This window comes from Gorilla gorilla, chromosome 18 (assembly GCF_029281585.2).
Source record: "Gorilla gorilla gorilla isolate KB3781 chromosome 18, NHGRI_mGorGor1-v2.1_pri, whole genome shotgun sequence".
In the NCBI taxonomy this organism is placed as follows: domain Eukaryota; kingdom Metazoa; phylum Chordata; class Mammalia; order Primates; family Hominidae; genus Gorilla; species Gorilla gorilla.
This window is the reverse complement of record NC_073242.2, coordinates 98259693-98277483: the sequence shown is the minus strand read 5'-3', so window position 1 is coordinate 98277483 and position 17791 is coordinate 98259693. Positions and strand designations below refer to the sequence as shown.

General features: G+C 44.8%; 1 protein-coding gene across 1 annotated transcript in view; it reads right to left on the bottom strand.

The window, feature by feature from the left end:
* Positions 1-17791, bottom strand: part of TANGO6 (transport and golgi organization 6 homolog) — a 241422-nt gene that overhangs the window by 31969 nt on the left and 191662 nt on the right. The window contains exon 17 of the mRNA XM_019011975.4: positions 12480-12593. Coding sequence (XP_018867520.3) covers positions 12480-12593 — 114 coding nt within the window. The remainder of the gene's footprint in view (positions 1-12479; positions 12594-17791) is intronic.

The window sequence follows — 17791 nt, the reverse complement described above, 5'->3', positions numbered from 1 at the left end:
ACTCCTGACCTCAGGTGATCCACCCACCTCGGCCTCCCAAAGTGCTGGGATTACAGGCATGAGCCACCGTGCCTGGCACTATTATTATTATTTCCATTTTATAGATGAGGAAGTTGAGGAGAAGAGAGGTCAACTAATTTGTGCAGGGTCTCACTGCCAGCAAGTTGCAAAGCTGGGATTTCAGCTTGGACATCCAGCTCCAGAGTCCATACTTGAAGCCAAAGCCACTGGACTGTTTCTTCGTACCTCCCACATAGGCCAGTTTTTCCACCTTTGGAACAGAAGCTGAGGGGGCCCACTTTTATACATCAGATCTACTAGGAGGTCAAGTGAACTGAAGAATCAAGGTTGGGTGCAGTGGCTCACACCTGTAATCCTATGACTTTGGGAGGCCGAGGTGGGCAGATGGCTCAAGCTCAGGTCTTGACCAGTCTGGGCAACATGGCAAAACTCGGTCTCCACAAAAAATACAAAAATTAGCTGGGTGTGGTGGTGTGTGCTTGTAGTCCCAGCTACTCGGGAGGCTGAAGTGGGAGGATTGCTTAAGCCTGGGAGGCTGAGGTTGCAGTGAACTGAGACTGTGCCACTACACTCCAGCTTGGGAGACAGAGCAAGAGCCTGTCTCCAAAAAAAAAAAAAAAAAAGAAAAGAAAAATCAAGGCCTGAGAGCAATGGCACACACCTGCAATCCCAACATCATTTTGGGAGGCCAAGGTGGCAGGATTGCTTGAGCCTAGGAGTTTGAGACGACTAGCCTGGGCAATATAGGGAGACACCATCTCTACAAAAAATTTAAAAAATTAGCCAGGTGTGGTGGTACACACCTGTAGTCCCAGCTACTCAGAGGCTATGGTGGGAGGATTGTCTGAGCCCAGGAGGTCAAGGCTGCAGTGAGCCATGATGGTGGCACTGCACCACTCCCACCTGGGTCGACAGAGCAAGACTGTGTCTCAAAAAAAAAAAAAAAAAAAGAAAAGAAAGAAAAGAAAAAAAAAGGAAAATCAAGAAATAGCAGTATAAGCATACCATCTGTAAATATGGAAAAAATATATATATATATTTTAATTTTTTGAGACAGTCTCGCTCTGTTGCCCAGCCTGGAGTGCAGTGGCGTGATCTTGGCTCACTGCAGCCTCCATCTCCTGGGTTCAAGCAATTCTCCAGCCTCAGCCTCCTGAGTAGCTGGGATTACAGGCGCATGCCTGGCTAATTTTTGTATTTTTTGTTTTTTGAGATGGAGTTTCACTCTTGTCCACTAGGCTGGAGTGCGATGGCACAATCTCAGCTCACTGCAACCTCTGCCTCCTGAGCTCAAATGAGTCTCCTGCCTCAGCCTCCTGAGTAGCTGGGATTACAGGCACCCAATACCACACCCAGCTAATTTTTGTATTTTTAGTAGAGACAGGGTTTCACCATGTTGGCCATGTTTCACCGTGTTGTCAAACTCCTGACCTCAGGTGATCTGCCCACCTCAGCCTCCCAAAATGCTGGGATTACAGGTGTGAGTCATTGTGCCCAGCCTTTTGTATTTTTAGTAGAGACGGGGTTTCATCATGTTGGCCAGGCTGGTTTTGAACTCCTGACCTCAAGTCAGGATCCACCCACCTCAGCCTCCCAAACTGCTGGGATTACAGGCATGAGCCACCGTGCTCAGCCGAAAGTAAATTTAAAAACCAAAACAAAACAACAAAACAAGTGGAAAATGGTTGCTGATGGGGAATAGGAACACTAAGTGAGAAATAAGCTTTGTAAAACTATTGTTTTAAAAATACATATGTTTATGTAATTTTATTTTTATTTTAAATGATATGTAATTACATTATATTTTAAATTATGCAATCAATTTAATATGTAATTTAATTACATAATATTTTTATTTGGGGGGAATAAAAATTAAATTATAAAATAAATAAATCAACAATAAAGACAACCCAATTAAAAAATGGGCAAAGAAATTGAATAGACATTTCTCCAAAGATGATATACAAATAGCTAAGTGCAATGGCTCACGCCTGTAATCCCAGCACTTTGGGAGGCTGAGGCAGGAAGATTACTTGAGCCCACGAGTTTGAGACCAGCCTGGGCAACATAGTGAGACACCATCTCTAAAAAAAATAAAAAAATTAGGGCCAGGCACGGTGGCTCATGCCTGTAATCCCAGCACTTTGGGAGGCCGAGGTGTGTGGATCATGAGGTCAGGAGTTCAAGACCAGCCTGACCAACATGGTGAAACCCTGTCTCTACTAAAAATACAAAAATTAGCCGGGCATGGTGGTACATGCCTGAAATCCCAGCTACTCAAGAGGCTGAGGCAGGAGAATTGCTTGAACCCGGGAGGCGGAGGTTGCAGTGAGCTGAGATCGCACCACTGCATTCCAGCCTGGGTGACAGAGCAAGACTCCGTCTCAAAAAAAAAAAAAAAAAATTAGCCGGGCATGGTGGCGTAGTTTAGGAGGCTGAGGTGGAAGGATTGCTTGAGCCTAGGAGTTTGAGGCTGCACCGAGCCATGATCGTGCCACACCACTCCAGCCAGGATGACCATGAGACCCCGTTTCAGAAAAAACAAAAACAAAAACCTAACAAGCTCAACATCTTTAGCCATGAGGGAGATGCAAAATCTAAACCTTATCACTTCATATTTGATACATGCTAGAATGTATGATGGACAATAACAAGTGTTCGTGAGGATATGGAGAATTTGGAAACCTCATGCATTGCTGGTGGGAATGTAAACTCATGCAGTCACTTTGAAAACAGTCTGGCAGTTCCTCAAAAGTTAAACACAGAATTACCATATGACCCAACAATTCCACTTCTAGGTATATACCCAAGAGAAATGAAAATATATATTTACACAAAAACTTCTACACAAATGTTCATAGCAGCATTGTTTAAAATAGCCAAAAAGTAGAAACATCCTATATGTCCATCAACTGATAAATGGATAAACAAATGTGGCATACCTATACGATGGAATCTTATTCAGCTGCAAACATTAAGCTCTGATATACGCTACACCATGGATGAGCCAGGCAGGGTGTGGTGGCTCACACCTGTAATCTCAGCACTTTGGGAGGCAGAGGCAGAAGGATCACATGAGCTTAGGAGTTCAAGACCAGCCTGGGCAACATAGTGAGACCCCATCTTTATAAAAAAGAAAAAAAAGCCGGACATGGTGGCTCATGCCTGTAATCCTAGCACTTTGGGCGGCTGCGGGGGGTGGGGGTGGTGGATCACTTTAAGTCAGGAGTTCGAGACCAGCCTGGCCAACATGGTGAAACCCTGTCTCTACTAAAAATACAAAAATTAGCCAGGCATGGTGGCAAGTGCCTGTAATCCCAGCTATTCGGGAGGCTGAGGCAGGAGAATTGCTTGAACCTGGGAGGCAGAGGTTGCAGTGAGACGAGATCACGCCATTGTACACCAGCTTGGGGGACAAGAGCGAAACTTCATCTCCAAAAAAAAAAAGAAAGAAAAAAAATTTTTAAAGAAAGAAAACATGGATGAGCCTTAACCACATGATACTAAATGAATGGAAGGAGGCAGACACAGAAGGCCACATATTGTATGACTCATTTATATGAAATGTCTAGAATAGGCAAATCCATAGTGAGAAAGCAGATTAGTGATTGCTAGGGGCTTGGGGGAGAGGAGAACGGGGAAGAGGAGAATTGGGGAGTGGAGTATGGAGTTTCTTTTGGGGGGCAATGAAAATGTTGTGGAATTAGATATTGATGAGCGTTGCACCACTTTATGAATATGCTAAAACTGCAGAATTATATACTTTGAAAGGGTGAATTTTATACTATATAAATTATGTCTCAATTTAAGAAACAGTGACAAGAAATACAAGGTAAGGGGAAGAGGGGGCTCTGGTGCTATTGACGAAGGGAGCACACTCATTTTACCTCCTTCGGGTCAGCAGCAGCAGCCTTGCAGAAGGCCGGCCCCATCTGCCTGGGCCTGGCTTTGACTTTCTGCTGTTCATCAACTTCCCTCAGCTTGGGTCTGTCCCCAGCCTAGTACTGCTCCTTTTCCAACACCCTTTTGGCCCTGCTCTCTCAGGACCCTGACTCAAATCCTGGGACAAGTAAGCCCCTGAAATCTCTAGGAGTAACTCTTGTAATTAAAAAAGCAGAGCATCATATACAAACCATTTATTTTCTTTAGCCAGGGTTTGCCTTCTCTCTCACAGAGAAGTAGGAGAGTAATCTCCAGTATTAGTGGTGAACCCACCATTCATAAATAACCTTATTAGGAAGAGGCTTCAGCCATCAGAGTCCAATACTGAGCTCACGTGATTAAAAATCATTCCTGCGTGGAGGCCTGAGTTTGCCTCAGAACTTAAAACAGCCATCAATTAATAATCCCTGGGAGGCTAAGGCAGGAGGATTGCTTGAGCTTAGGAGTTTCAGGCTGCAGTGAGCTCTGATCACACTACTGCACTCTAGCCTGGGCAACAGAACAAGACATCCACCTCTTAAAAAAAAATTAATCCTGGCAGGGCACAGTGGTTCACGCCTGTAATCTTGGCACTTTGAAAGGCAGAGGTGGGCAAATTGCTTGAGGTCAGGAGTTTGAGACCAGCCTGGCCAACATGGCGAAACCCCATCTCTACAAAAAAAAAAAAAAAATACAAAAAATTAGCTGCGCATGGTGGCGTGCACCTGTAATCCCAGCTAGTCAAGAGGCTGAGGCACAAGAATCACTTGAACTCAGGAGGCAGAGGCAGCAGTGAGCTGATATTGCGCCACTGTGCTCCAGCGTGGGTGACAGAGCAAGACTCTGTCTCATAAAAAGAAAAGAAAAGAAAAAAAACCTCCCAAACTCTTCCCCTAAAGATGCTTCCAGGCTTGGCTTGTTTTTGAAAAAACAACCTGATGTTAAGACTTTTTATCATTTTGAAGGAATTAATTCTAAAGCTGAACACTGATCTCCCACAAGACAGACAGAGAATAGATTATTCTTTTGTCATCTAAAGTTAGGGATTACAAGGAAGAAAAGCTGCTCTGGGAATTATCTTTTAATACTAAAAAGCAAGGGAAAGAGTTTCAATATAAAATGCTGCCATTTTATATTGTGGCTATATATTATATTAGCCACTATAAATCCATGTGCAAAGTTCTCAAATATTTTATAGTCCTTCTAAGAAGTTAACTTTCAGTAAACTATGTAGAGGGCTGCAGCAGTAGTTACCTTGATAAATCAACCCCCAATCACTCATTTTTTTAAGATCAACTTTTTTCCCAATTGTATATATATTCAATTCTCGTTATTTGTGGTAGTTATGTTTTATAACGTTGCTGTGAGTGCTGCATTAGCAGATATTGAACCACTGCTCCTAGGGGAAATGTAAGATTAGGGTCCTGAGAGCCTCTGGTCACACCAAATCACTCACCTTTTTTTTTTTTTCCTTTGAGATGGACCCAAGCTGGAGTGAAATGGTGCGATCTTGGCTCACTGCAACCTCTGCCTCCCAGGTTCAAGTGATTCTCCAGCCTCAGACTCCCGAGGAGCTAGGACTACAGGCAACCACCACCATGCCTCGCTAATTTTTGTATTTTTAGTAGAGATAGGGTTTCGCCATGTTGGCCAGGCTGGTCTTGAACTCCTGACCTCAGGTGATCTGTCCACCTTGGCCTCCCAAACAAAGTGCTGGGATTATAGTTGTGAGCCACTGCGCCAAGCCTAAAATCACTCTTTTTTTGTTGTTGTTGAGACAGAGTCTCACTCTGTTGCCCAGGCTGGAGTGCAGTCGCACAATCTCGGCTCACTGCAGCCTCCACCTCCTGGGTTCAAGTGATTCTCCTACCTCAGCCTCTTGAGAAGCTGGGATTATAGGCACGGACCACCACGCCCAGCTAATCTTTGTATTTTTAGTAGAGACAGGGTTTCACCATGTTGGTCAGGCTGGTCTCGAACTCCCGACCTCAGGTGATCTACCCATCTCAGCCTCCCAAACAAAGTGCTGGGATTACAGGTGTAAGCCACCATGCCTGGCCTAAAATCACTCATTTTTAAAATCTTTTTCTTTTTCCTCTCTGTTCTTCACATTATATAATTTCTAGTGCTCCATCTTTCAATTCACTTATTCTTTTCTTGGTTAATTCCATTTAGTGATTTTTTTTTAAGTCACTGTAGTTTTTAGTTCTAGGACTTCCATTTGGCCCTTTTAAAATCATTTCTATTTCTTTTCTGAGATTTCCCATCTTTGCAGAAATATTTCTCCTCTATTTCATTGAGGATAATTATAATATTTGCTTTAAAATCCTTTTCTGGCCAGGTGCGGTGGCTCATGCCTGTAATCCCAGCACTTTGGCAAGGGGGCTGAGGCGGGCAGATCACCTAAGGTCAGGAGTTTGAGACAAGCCTGACCAACATGGTGAAAACCTGTCTACTAAAAACACAAAATTAGCCACGTGTGGTGGCACATACCTGTAATCCCAGCTACTAGGGAGGCTAAGGTGGAAGAATTGCTTGAACAGGGAGGCAGATGTTGCAGTGAGCCGAGATCGCACCACTGCACTCCAGCCTGGGCAACAAGAGTAAAACTCCATCTCAAAAAAAAAAAACCATCCTTTTCTGATAATTCTAACATCAGGATTACCTTGAGGTTCGTCTTAGTTGATTTTCTTCTCTCTGGGGAACATGTTCCATTTTCCTGGTTTTTCATATATTGAGTAACTTATATTGGGTTGTATTTATATTGGGTTGTATACATGAGTTGTATCCTGGACATTATGAATGTTAAGTTATTTTGACTCTGAATCCTGTTCTCCAATGAGTGGTCTATTGGTTTTTTCTTTAATTTTTTTTTTTTTTTTTTTTTTTTGAGTTGGAGTCTCGCTCTATCACCCAGGCTGGAGTGCAGTGGCATGATCTCGGCTCACTGTAACCTCTGCCTCTTAGGTTCAAGCAATTCTCCTGCCTCAGCCTCCTGAGTAGCTGGGATTACAGGTGCGTGACACCACGCCCGGCTAATTTTTGTATTTTTAGTAGAGATGGGGTTTCACTATGTTGGCCAGGCTGGTCTTGAATTCCTGACCTCGTGATCCACCCGCCTCAGCCTCCCAAAGTGCTGGGATTACAAGCATGAGCCACCACGCCCGGCCTAATTTAATTTTTTATTTATTTTTATGTTTATTTTTCTTTTGAGATGGAGTCTTGCTCTGTTGTCCAGGCTGGAGTGCAGTGGCACAGTCTCAGCTCACTGCAACCTCTGCCTCCCAGGTTCAAGCGATTCTCCTGCCTCAGCCTTCTGAGTAGCTGGGATTACAGGCGCCTGCCACCATGCCCAGCTAAGTTTTTGTATTTTTAGTAGAGAGGGGGTTTCACTATGTTGGCCAGGTTGGTCTCAAACTCCTGAACTCGTGATCCGCCCACCTTGGCCTTCCAAAGTGCTGGGATTACAGGCATAAGTCACTGCACCCAGCCAATTTTTTTTTTTTTTTTTTTGAGATGGAGTCTCGCTCAGTCACCCAGGCTGGAGTGCAGTGGCTCGATCTTGGCTCACTGCAACAAGCTCTGCCTCCCAGGTTCACGCCATTCTCCTGCCTCAGCCTCCCGAGTAGCTAGGACTACAGGCACCCGCCACCACACCCGGCTAATTTTAGTAGAGACGGGGTTTCACTGTGTTAGCCAGGATGGTCTCTATCTTCTGACCTCATGATCCGCCTGCCTCGGCCTCCCAAAGTGCTGGGATTATAGGCGTGAGTCGCTGCGCCCAGCTTTTTTTTTTTTTTTTTTTTTTTTTTTTGAGACAAGAGTCTCCCTCTATCGCCCAGGCTGGAGTGCAGTGGCACAATCTCAGCTCACTGTAACCTCTGCCTCCCCGGTTCAAACAATTCTCCTGTCTTGGCCTCCCGAACTGGGATTACAAGTGTGCCACCAAATCCACCTAATTCTTTTGTATTTTTAGTAAAGACAGGGTTTCACTATGTTGGTCAGGCTGGTCTCGAACTCCTGACCTCAGGTGATTTGCCCACCTTGGCCTCCCAAACAAAGTGCTGGGATTATAGGCGTGAGGCACTGCGCCCAGCCTTTTAAAATTTTTTTTCTTTTTCAGATGAGGTCTTGCTTACGTAGCCCTGGCTGGTCTTGAACTCCTGAGCTCAAGCAATCTTGTGCCTCAGCCTCTTAAGTAGCTGAGACTACAGGCATGTGCCAACACACCCTGCTTTGTTTTTGCTTTTGAAGCAGGCAACTACCTTGCTTGGTTCAGGGGTTAGGCTAAAAAGTAGGCAGAGAGAACTGGGGAATCTTCTCTTTGGATCTTTCCCTTCCAAATTGCCTCTCTTCTGTGGTTTCCCCACACTCAATCTCCTGGTTCCTCAGGCCAGAAAAGCTGTGATCTCTCTGCCAGTGCCCCTACTATATCGCATGCCTTGCCAAGTATACTTGTCCCTAGGTTAAAACAAGCAAATGGAACTTATCGTGTGCATCACCTCTCCTCTAAGCATGAACTCCCCATCAGAACTGGCCTGCTTCTAATCCCTCTCCAGGGATTTCAGGTAGCCCACCAAAGTGCTGGGATTACAGGCGTGAGTCACCGCACCCGGCAAAAATAAGTTTTTCAATAACAAAGTGAATGTAGGGCCAGGCACAGTGGCTCAGTTGAGGTCACGAGTTCGAGACCAACTTGGCCAATATTGTGAAACCCTGTCTCTACTAAAAATACAAAAATTAGCTGAGCGTGATGGTGCAAATCTGTAATCCCAGCTACTCGGGAGGCCGAAGCATGAGAATTGCTTGAACCCGGGAGGTGGAGGTTGCAGTGAGCCGAGATCATGCCACTGCACTCCAGCCTGGGCACCAGAGTGAGACTCTGTCTCAAAAAAGAAAGTGAATGCAGTATTTCCCTCCAATGTGGATATTGTGTTGGCTGCACAAAACTCTGGCTACATTCAAATGGGAAAGAGGTAAAAACTGCCTCATGAGTTAGGGGCGTTGATGTTTCCCCTCTCTGATCCCATGCTATCTCCTGAACCCCTACCTCCTTTTCCAGCTGCCACAACCACAGAGGCCCTTGGCTGACGCATCCACAAGCAACAGAGAATTCACTGAAACCTGGTATTATCTTTTGGCACTCTATAGCTTGGGAGATGGTGATTAGAAGGGGGAAAAATACAGAACTTCATCAACAGTGTGGCATTTTCACTTCAGCTGTTCCTGGGGGCAAAACAGAGCCATAAAGAGAAATTCCAGATTGAAAGCTTTGTGGTTATCTCCGCTTCTCATTAAAGTGCCCCTGATTATAATCACACCTACGATTACAAGATTTAACACACCTGGTCTCAAGGATGTACCAGGAAGAGGAATCATCTGTTCATCCCTTCCCATTTCCTTTTCTTTATTCACTAAGCACAACTTATAAGTTTCAGTGAGTGCAGACTAGAGACAGTTTGGAGAACAGGCGGAGGTTTTTCATTCACATGGGTTTTGAAAGTGACAAAAATCTTCCATGGCCACAAATTATTTTAGTACTGGTGAGACAAGCGGTGTTGGTTTCATTGGCTATGCACAGATGTGAGAAATCTGGATAGAGTTTCTATTTCTTCTCTGACTTTGCTAACCAGACATTTTCCTCTGCTACACACACACACACACACACTCGCTCTGTCTCTCGCTCGCTCTCACTTTCATTCTGTCACTCAGTAAGGGTGTGTGCACTTACAGAGTCTCTCTCTGTCGCCCAGACTGAAGTGCAGTGGCGCGATCTTGGCTCACTGCAACCTCCGCCTCCCCGGTTCAAGTGATTCTCCTGCCTCAGACTCCCGACTAGCTGGGATTACAGGCAGATGCCACCACACCTGGCTACTTTTTTGTATTTTTAGTAGAAACAGAGTTTTGCCAGGTAGGCCAGGCTTCTCTCGAAATCTTGGGCTCAAGTGATCCACACACCTCAGCCTCCCAAAGTGCTGGGATTACAGGCGGTGAGCCACTGCACCCGACCAACTTGTATTTTCAAACACATTTTTGCTTTGAAATAATTTTAGATTTACACAAAAGTTGCAAAGATAGTACAAAGTCCCTGTATACCCCTCCATTCCCCTACTGTTAACAACTTACTTAACAACATCTTTGCCAAGAGTTTTGTAGATCTTAACAATGGATGAAAAACACTGATTCTTCTTAACTCCCTCTCATACAGTGGATTCTCAATAAGAGCAATGTGTGTTACTGTCCCTATAGCAATTTATTTAATTATACAAATTACTGAGCTATGATCTATATGTCCCCCATCCCCATCAAGGTCCTAAGTAAAACCCTGGAGCCTCCATCCTTCCAGGTGAGTGCTCCAAGTTAATGAGCAAGTCTGTGCCTACAGAAGTTTTTTGTTTGTTTGTTTTTTGAGAAGGAGACTCACTCTGTCACCTAGGCTGGAGTGCAGTGGTGCAATCCTGGCTCACTACAACCTCTGCCTTCCAGGTTCAAGTGATTCTCCTGCTTCAGTCTCCCGAGTAGCCTGGATTACAGGTGCCTGCCACCACGCCTGGCTAATTTTTGTATTTTTAGTAGAGACGGGGTTTCACCATGTTGGCCAGGCTGATCTCGAATTCCTGACCTCAGGTGATCCACCCGCCTCAGCCTCCCAAAGTGCTGGGATTACAGGTGTGAGCCACCGCGCCCGGCTACAGAAGTTTTTATGAGTCAGCCAGATCTTCCCCATATTCCTTTGTGTCACTATTAGTTGCCACCCTAATATCCATTTCCTGCCATCTTCCTTGCTGACTAAAATTCAATTTCATTCAGAGTAGCAATGTGCCAACTAAACACATTGTCAAGCTCCTTTGCAGCTAGAAACAATTGTGTGACACAGTTCTGGCCAATGAAATAGGAATTCTCCTGGGGGGTTCTGGGAAACTGTCCTAGTTCCCCAAAATAAGAAACAAAAAGCACCTAGGGCTGTCCTTCTCTTATCTTCTTTCTTTCTCATTTAAATCATTCACAATGGCCAGAGCTGCAGCAGCTATCTTGTAGCCATGAGGCAAAGGCCACAAAGATTATAGAAATGTTGGTCCTGTTGATACTGAGCTGCTAAACAGACACCACCTACTTACATATTTCTTGTGATGTGAGAAAAATCCTTACTTGTTTAGGACATCGTAGTTGAAGTTTTTCTAATTTGTAGTTGAACATGCTCATAGCAGATAAGTTCATTCAATCCAAACCTCAGCCTACACAAGGTGGAGGAGAAGTGGGAGAAATGCAGCTGAGGGTAAAGCACTATTCCCAAAGCACTGGGAAATCCAATGGCCTCGCTAGTGAGCTGCAACAACAGCAAGTCGCTACGTAAAGAGAAAAGGTGGCTGTGTAGGAAAGGAATGGGATAACTACTGAGTCCCTGCCTGTACAAAAATGGCATCAGAAACTCCATATGGTAACATTCTAGGATGAATAAAGCCCATGTATGTGTGTGTGTGATAAAACAATCACTTTTTTTTTTTTTTTGAGACAGAATTTCACTCTTGTTGCCCAGGCTGGAGTGTAATGGCGAGATCTCGGCTCACTGCAAACTCTGCCTCCCGGGTTCAAGCAATTCTCCTGTCTCAGCCTCCTGAGTAGATGGGATTACAGGCATGCGCCACCACACCCGGCTAATTTTGTATTTTTAGTAGAGATGGGGTTTCTCCATGTTGGTCAGGCTGGTCTCGAACTTCTGACCTCAGGTGATCCGCCTGCCTCAGCCTCCCAAAGTGCTGGGATTACAGGCATGAGCCACCGAGCCTGGCCTAAAACAGTCACTTTTATAATGGCTTCACTGACACTTGGTTAAATACTGATGTGTTAGCCACAGATGAGCATTGTGGATACTGGGTGGTGAATTATTAATGCAAATTTTCCATAGGAAGTCAACTGGGAATGTGTTTCCATTAAAATCAAGAAGAAAATTAATTTAGAGGTCGCTCATTCTCAGCACACATATGGTTATATATATATATTATATATATGTAAATATATACTTTCTTCCTGTATTGGCCATACGCTGGGGAGAAATCCAGCCAAACCCACTTGAAGGAGGAAGAAAATTTAATTTATGCAGCACCTAACATGTCATAGATTGAACTCAGCTAGAAAGGAAACATCTTCAATGAGGCCCTTTAGTAATTCAGCATGAACAATTAAATGAGTCAGAAAGGCAAGTCACTGAAGTTCAGGCTGCAGAGGCAGGGTGAATGTGTTGTAGCTAGCTCACCTTGGAACAATGAGGACAATGCCAGGATTCAGGGCCTCAATCTACAACCTTGTGCTCTGGTTTTTCTTAGTATATAGTTTGGCCAATATGTTACTGAGGTAATAGAGACATACACTGAAGATACAAATAAGGTCATTTTCCTGCTACAAAATCCCTGTTGATGGATTCATTTGGATGAATCCATCGAGGAAAGAGGTTTGAGGCCTTCCCTGGTAAAAGGAAGATTGAGAAATAGACAAATAAAAGAGGTGGAGAAATTGCAAAGGGCGAGAGACGGACTGACCTCAGTAGCTTTCTGGCTGAGTCCCCGAAGCAGCAGCACAACCACATGTATGGCAGCTCTGCGTACTTGAACTTCACCATCTGTTTTGGCCACAGCAATCAGGCAAGCTGTTACCTAGGAGGATGAAGGAAGATGAAGTTGATAAGAATCAGAGTTGCACAATTACCTATAACCTTTCAACTGTGTTCCACTTACTACATATTCATCAAGAGCAATCTGGCTTAGAGAGGGCTGGATAGCTGCTTAATCCTCAACAAAGAGGGTGAGATCTAGTGGGAGAGATCTTGATGCAGTCTGACTTTTCTGGTAGAGGGCAAAATCTGGTTTGGAATTCAAGAACGAGATTAGAGAGTGGGAAGGAATATGTGTACTGTATATTATACGTATTTTGTAAAAGGTAAGGTCAAATGCTAATATTTCCACAAAAGTGAGAACTGTTAATTGTCCCCCTTTAAGAACATCAAATCAAAGGAAAAAAGATGGTCCCAACCATAGCTGCTTCTAGAGACTGAGGATCATGGGGATTTAGCTAAGGAGACTTCAGAGTTCACAGCCTGGCATGAATGTGAATGTACCATTGATGAAAGTTTCAGCCTAGGGAATACAGAATTACAGAAATATTCTAACTGATCTTCTTCAGCATGTCCAGATATTCCAGTCCTACAAATGTAGTGTACACCGGATGTGAGTCAGCAGGGGTCACTTTCAGAGACTTCCTGAATATGGAATAGGACTTTCTGTGCTCAATTACTTTACGTATTTTTTCTGTTTTGTTTTGTTTTGTTTGAGACAGGGTCTCACTCTGTCACCCAGGCTGGAGTGCAGTGGTGCAATCAGGGCTCACTGCAGCCTTGACCTCCTGGGCACATGTGACCCTCCCACCTCAGCCTCCCAAGTAGCTAGGACTACAGGTGTGCACCACCATGCCTGGCTAATTTGATTATTTTTTGTAGAGATGAGGGTTTTACCATGTTGCCCAGCTGGTCTTGAACCCCTGGGCTTATGCAATCCTCCTGCCTTGGCCTCCCAAGGTGCTAGGATTACAGGTATGAGCCACCGTGTCCAGCCTGTGCTCACTTTTTTTTTTTTTTTTTTGAGACGGAGTCTCGCTCTGTTGCCCAGGCTGGAGTGCAGTGGTGCAATGTCAGCTCACTGCAACCTCTGCCTCCTAGGTTCAAGTGATTCTCCTGAGTAGCTGGGACTACAGGTGCACACAACCATGCCTAATTTTTTTTTTTTTTGAGATGGAGTCTCACTCTGTTGCCCAGGCTGGAGTGCAGTGGCGCGATCTCGGCTCACAGCAAGCTCCGCTTCCTGGGTTCACGCCATTCTCCTGCCTCAACCTCCCGAGTTGCTGGGACTACAGGCACCCACCACCACACCTGGCTAATTTTTTGTATTTTTAGTAGAGAAGGGGTTTCACCGTGTTAGCCAGGATGGTCTCAATCTCCTGACATCGTGATCTGCCCACCTCGGCCTCCCAAAGTGCTGGGATTATAGGTGTGAGCCACTGAGCCTGGCCCACCTAAATTTTTGTATTTTTAGTAGAGATGGAGTTTCGCTATGTTGGCCAGGTTGGTCTCAAACTCCTGACTTCAGGTGATCTGCCCGCGTCCGCCTCCCAAAGTGCTGGGATTACAGGCATGAGTTACTGTGCCTGGCCAGCGCTCAATTACTTTAAAGACCATACTATCACAGGAAAGAAAGACTGGAAATTACTTGCAAAACTGATATATAGTTAATTATGTCATAAAATCAAACAGTTGAATGTAACAGCCACTGTACCCCGGCCTGGCTCCTGGTAGGCAGAAAAATGTTTTAAAATCTCAATGAAGAGATACAATTAACGAGAATGACAACAAACCTTTCTGAGGCATTCATGTAAGCTTTAAAAAGAGAAAAAAAAATTTTGAAAGTGTGACCAATGACAGCAACAATCTGAAGGTATGTCTAACTTATTCAACTGGTCTCTCATATACTTTTTTTTTTTTTTTTGAAACAGGATCTCGCTCTGTCATCCAGGCTGGAGTGCAGTGGTACAATCTTGGCTCACTGCAACCTCTGCCTCCTGGGTTCAAGTGATTCTGGTGCCTCAGTCTCCTGAGCGGGTAGGACTACAGGCACGTGTCACCATGCCCAGTTAATTTTTTGTATTTTTTGGTAGAGGCAGGGTTTCACCGTGTTGGCCAGGCTAGTCTCGAACTCCTGACCCAGGTGATCTGCCTGCCTTGGCCTCCCAAAGTGCTGGGATTACAGACATGAGCCACCGCACCTGGCCTCTCACATACTTTTGTTATTGGACTTACTGTGTGAGTATATTTCTTGGCCAGTAGTGGAAGGATATCTAATTATGATAGGAAAATAGCCAGACTGTGTTTAGAAACATGTACAAATACAAATCATGTTTAAAGAATGGTGAATATGAGAACAAGTGAGGAAATAGGCTTGTGCAGAAATTTTAACTATACAGGTTGTATTTTTCACAGCTTTCAAACAGTTGGGCATAGTTCAAAGTATCTAATTAATCAGTGATGGCAGAGAGATTAGAAGAACTAGCTCGTTCTTAAGCATAATTGCGTCTGTGATGCGCTGGCATTTAATCAACTTGTGCAGCTATCAGACAAACATGCAGCTTGCAAGTGAAGGAAAATCCCAGAGGAGTCCAACCCTTTGGGGGCTGTTTTCAGTAAGACCCAGCAAGCTGCTCTGCCTTTGACCTGGGGCCCCCCACCCTAAGGCCAGCAGTGGCTTCCATGCCTGTGGCATTAACAGTAGAAGCAATTCAGTCCTAAGAGGAATTCCTTGGGCAACCTCCAAACAGGCAACAATATAATAGCTACCTCCACTTTCAGGCTTAGTATTTACAAGGTAAGAGCTGAAACCAGAGAAACAAGTTAGAGATAGGTCTGAGTCCCTCTTGACACAGGGAAGTAAAATTTATTTGGTCTGATGGCTAAATTACGGAAGCCAGCCCAAGGCCATGGACCGAGCAGAGGGTCTTAGGCATTATGTTTGCTCCCCTCTACGTTTAGCTTTGGGCCCCTGCTTCCACATTTGGCAGACCAAGGCTCCCTGGCCTAGAACCATGTTGGTGTCTGCCTTTGTCATCTCTGTCCTGCCTCTCTTTGCTGAGCGGGTCATGCTTCCACCTCAGCTCTCAGTGTAAGGCTGGCTCTCACAGTTGGGCATTTGTGCATTAATCCCACATTTGGGATGTCCAGGCAGAAGCATCCTGCCTGGAAAAGGGCTTTCCCTTCAAGGGCAATTCTTTTTTTTTTTTTTTTTTTTTTGAGATGGAATCTCACTCTGTTGCCCAGGCTGGAGTGCAGTAGCACGATCTCAGCTCACAGCAACCTCTGCTTCCAGGGCTCAAGCAATCCTCACACCTCAGCCTCGCTAGTAGCTGGGACTATAGGCATGCACCACCATGCCCAGCCTTCTTCTTTTTCTTTTTTTTTTTTTTTTGAGACAAAGTCTCACTGTGTCACCCAGGCTGGAATGCAGTGGCATGATCTCAGCTCACTGCAGCCTTCACCTCCCAGGCTCTGGCACTCCTCCCACCTCGGCCTCCGGAGTAGCTGGGACTACAGGCGTGTACCACTACGCATAGCTAATTTGTGTAGTTTTTGTAGAGATGGAGTTTTGCCATGTTGCCCAGGCTGGTCTCAAACTCCTGGACTCAAGGGATTCGCCTGCCTCGGCTTCCCAAAGTGCTGGGATTCCAGGCATGAACCACTGCACCCCGGTCAAGGCCAATTCCTGAATCCCTGTGCCACCTTGAAGGTATGACTGAGAGAGGAGCTAGTTATGACAAGCCTTGCTGAGATCAGCTGAAATAGCCTCCTGCTTGCTACGGGCTGTTAGTGACTTATGCGCCAGACTCCACCAAACCCATCTGCAGTCAGCCATCCAGGACAATCAGGAAGAGGCCTGAGAACAGAAGAGCATTTGGGAAACTTCCTCAACCCCTCTGTCACCAGGACCAAATCATGGGAAATGTATAATGGTCTGTCACGCAAAATGCTTTCTGAGCATCAGAATTTTAATATGGTCTTACGGATATCATCTAAAGATAAGAACAGCCTTCAGTTCAGGTCAATCACCCATAACCAGCTTGTAATGCTGCTCTCCAGCAGACCAATGGGACAGACCCCTTGTCCAACACTAGAAGTGGGGAGGATGTAGGCCACTCTCTTCTATGTATCCAGGCTGGAAAAGTCACTTCATGGCTAGTCTCTCACCTCCAACCCCAACGACATAATGAACACTGAGTTCTACCTCTAAAAACCTTGGTGAGATAGATAGATGATGAACTGGTGTATTATTTCTATACTCTAAGTCCTCTCAGAGGGCAGAAATCCATTCTTTTTTTTTTTTTTTTTTTGAGGCAGAGTCTTGCTCTGTAGCCCAGGCTGGAGTACAGTGGCATGCTCGCAGCTTACTGCAACCTTTGCCTCCCGGGTTCAAGTGATTCTTGTCTCAGCCTCCTGAGTAGCTACATGTGCCTGTCACCACACCTGGTTAATTTTTGTATTTTTAGTAGAGATAGGGTTTTGCCATGTTGGCCAGGCTGGTCTCAAACTCCTGATCTCAAATGATTGCCCACCTTGGCCTCCTAAAGTGCTGGGATTATAGGCGTGAGCCACTGTGCCCAGCCAGAAATTCATCCTTTTGTCACCTGCTCTGAGTAAACCACACTATGGAAAGCTTTCTCTTCACTGGCTAAATCAGTAAACTGTGTCCACTTCTAAAAGCCATCCAGAGAGAAAGATGCTGATTGCTTTGGAAGCATTAAAGGTCAGTTTCAGCAATTTAACACTTAACAGGAGCCAAGAGAAATAAGGAAAAACATCACTCCCAAAACAGCTGGCACACACCAAGCATAACCAGAACTATATAAATAAAGATAATACAAATGGCAAGATTACCAAAAACTGACTTTGGAAAATTCCAAGTGAGAAGTTGCCAGAATTGAGGTATGTATCAAGGAAGCATGACTTTAATTTTCCAACTGCATCTTCATCCATTTTCCTAAAGCTTCCTTTATTAAAATTCAGTTGGTTTGCTAACTTGTCTGCAACTTTACTATCTGTAAACCAAGAAACCTTAACAGCAAAGACAATGTGACCAATCATTCTCAGGAGCTTGGCTTACTCAACCTGCCATGAAAGAAACCATGGCAGATACTTTAGCTTCCTTGGGGTTTCCCAGAACATCTATCTCAGGCCTCATCTCAGGGGTCTACGTATCCTCAAACTGCACTGATTGTGGCAAAACTGATAATAAATTCAGGTCATTCCGTGGGATCAGAG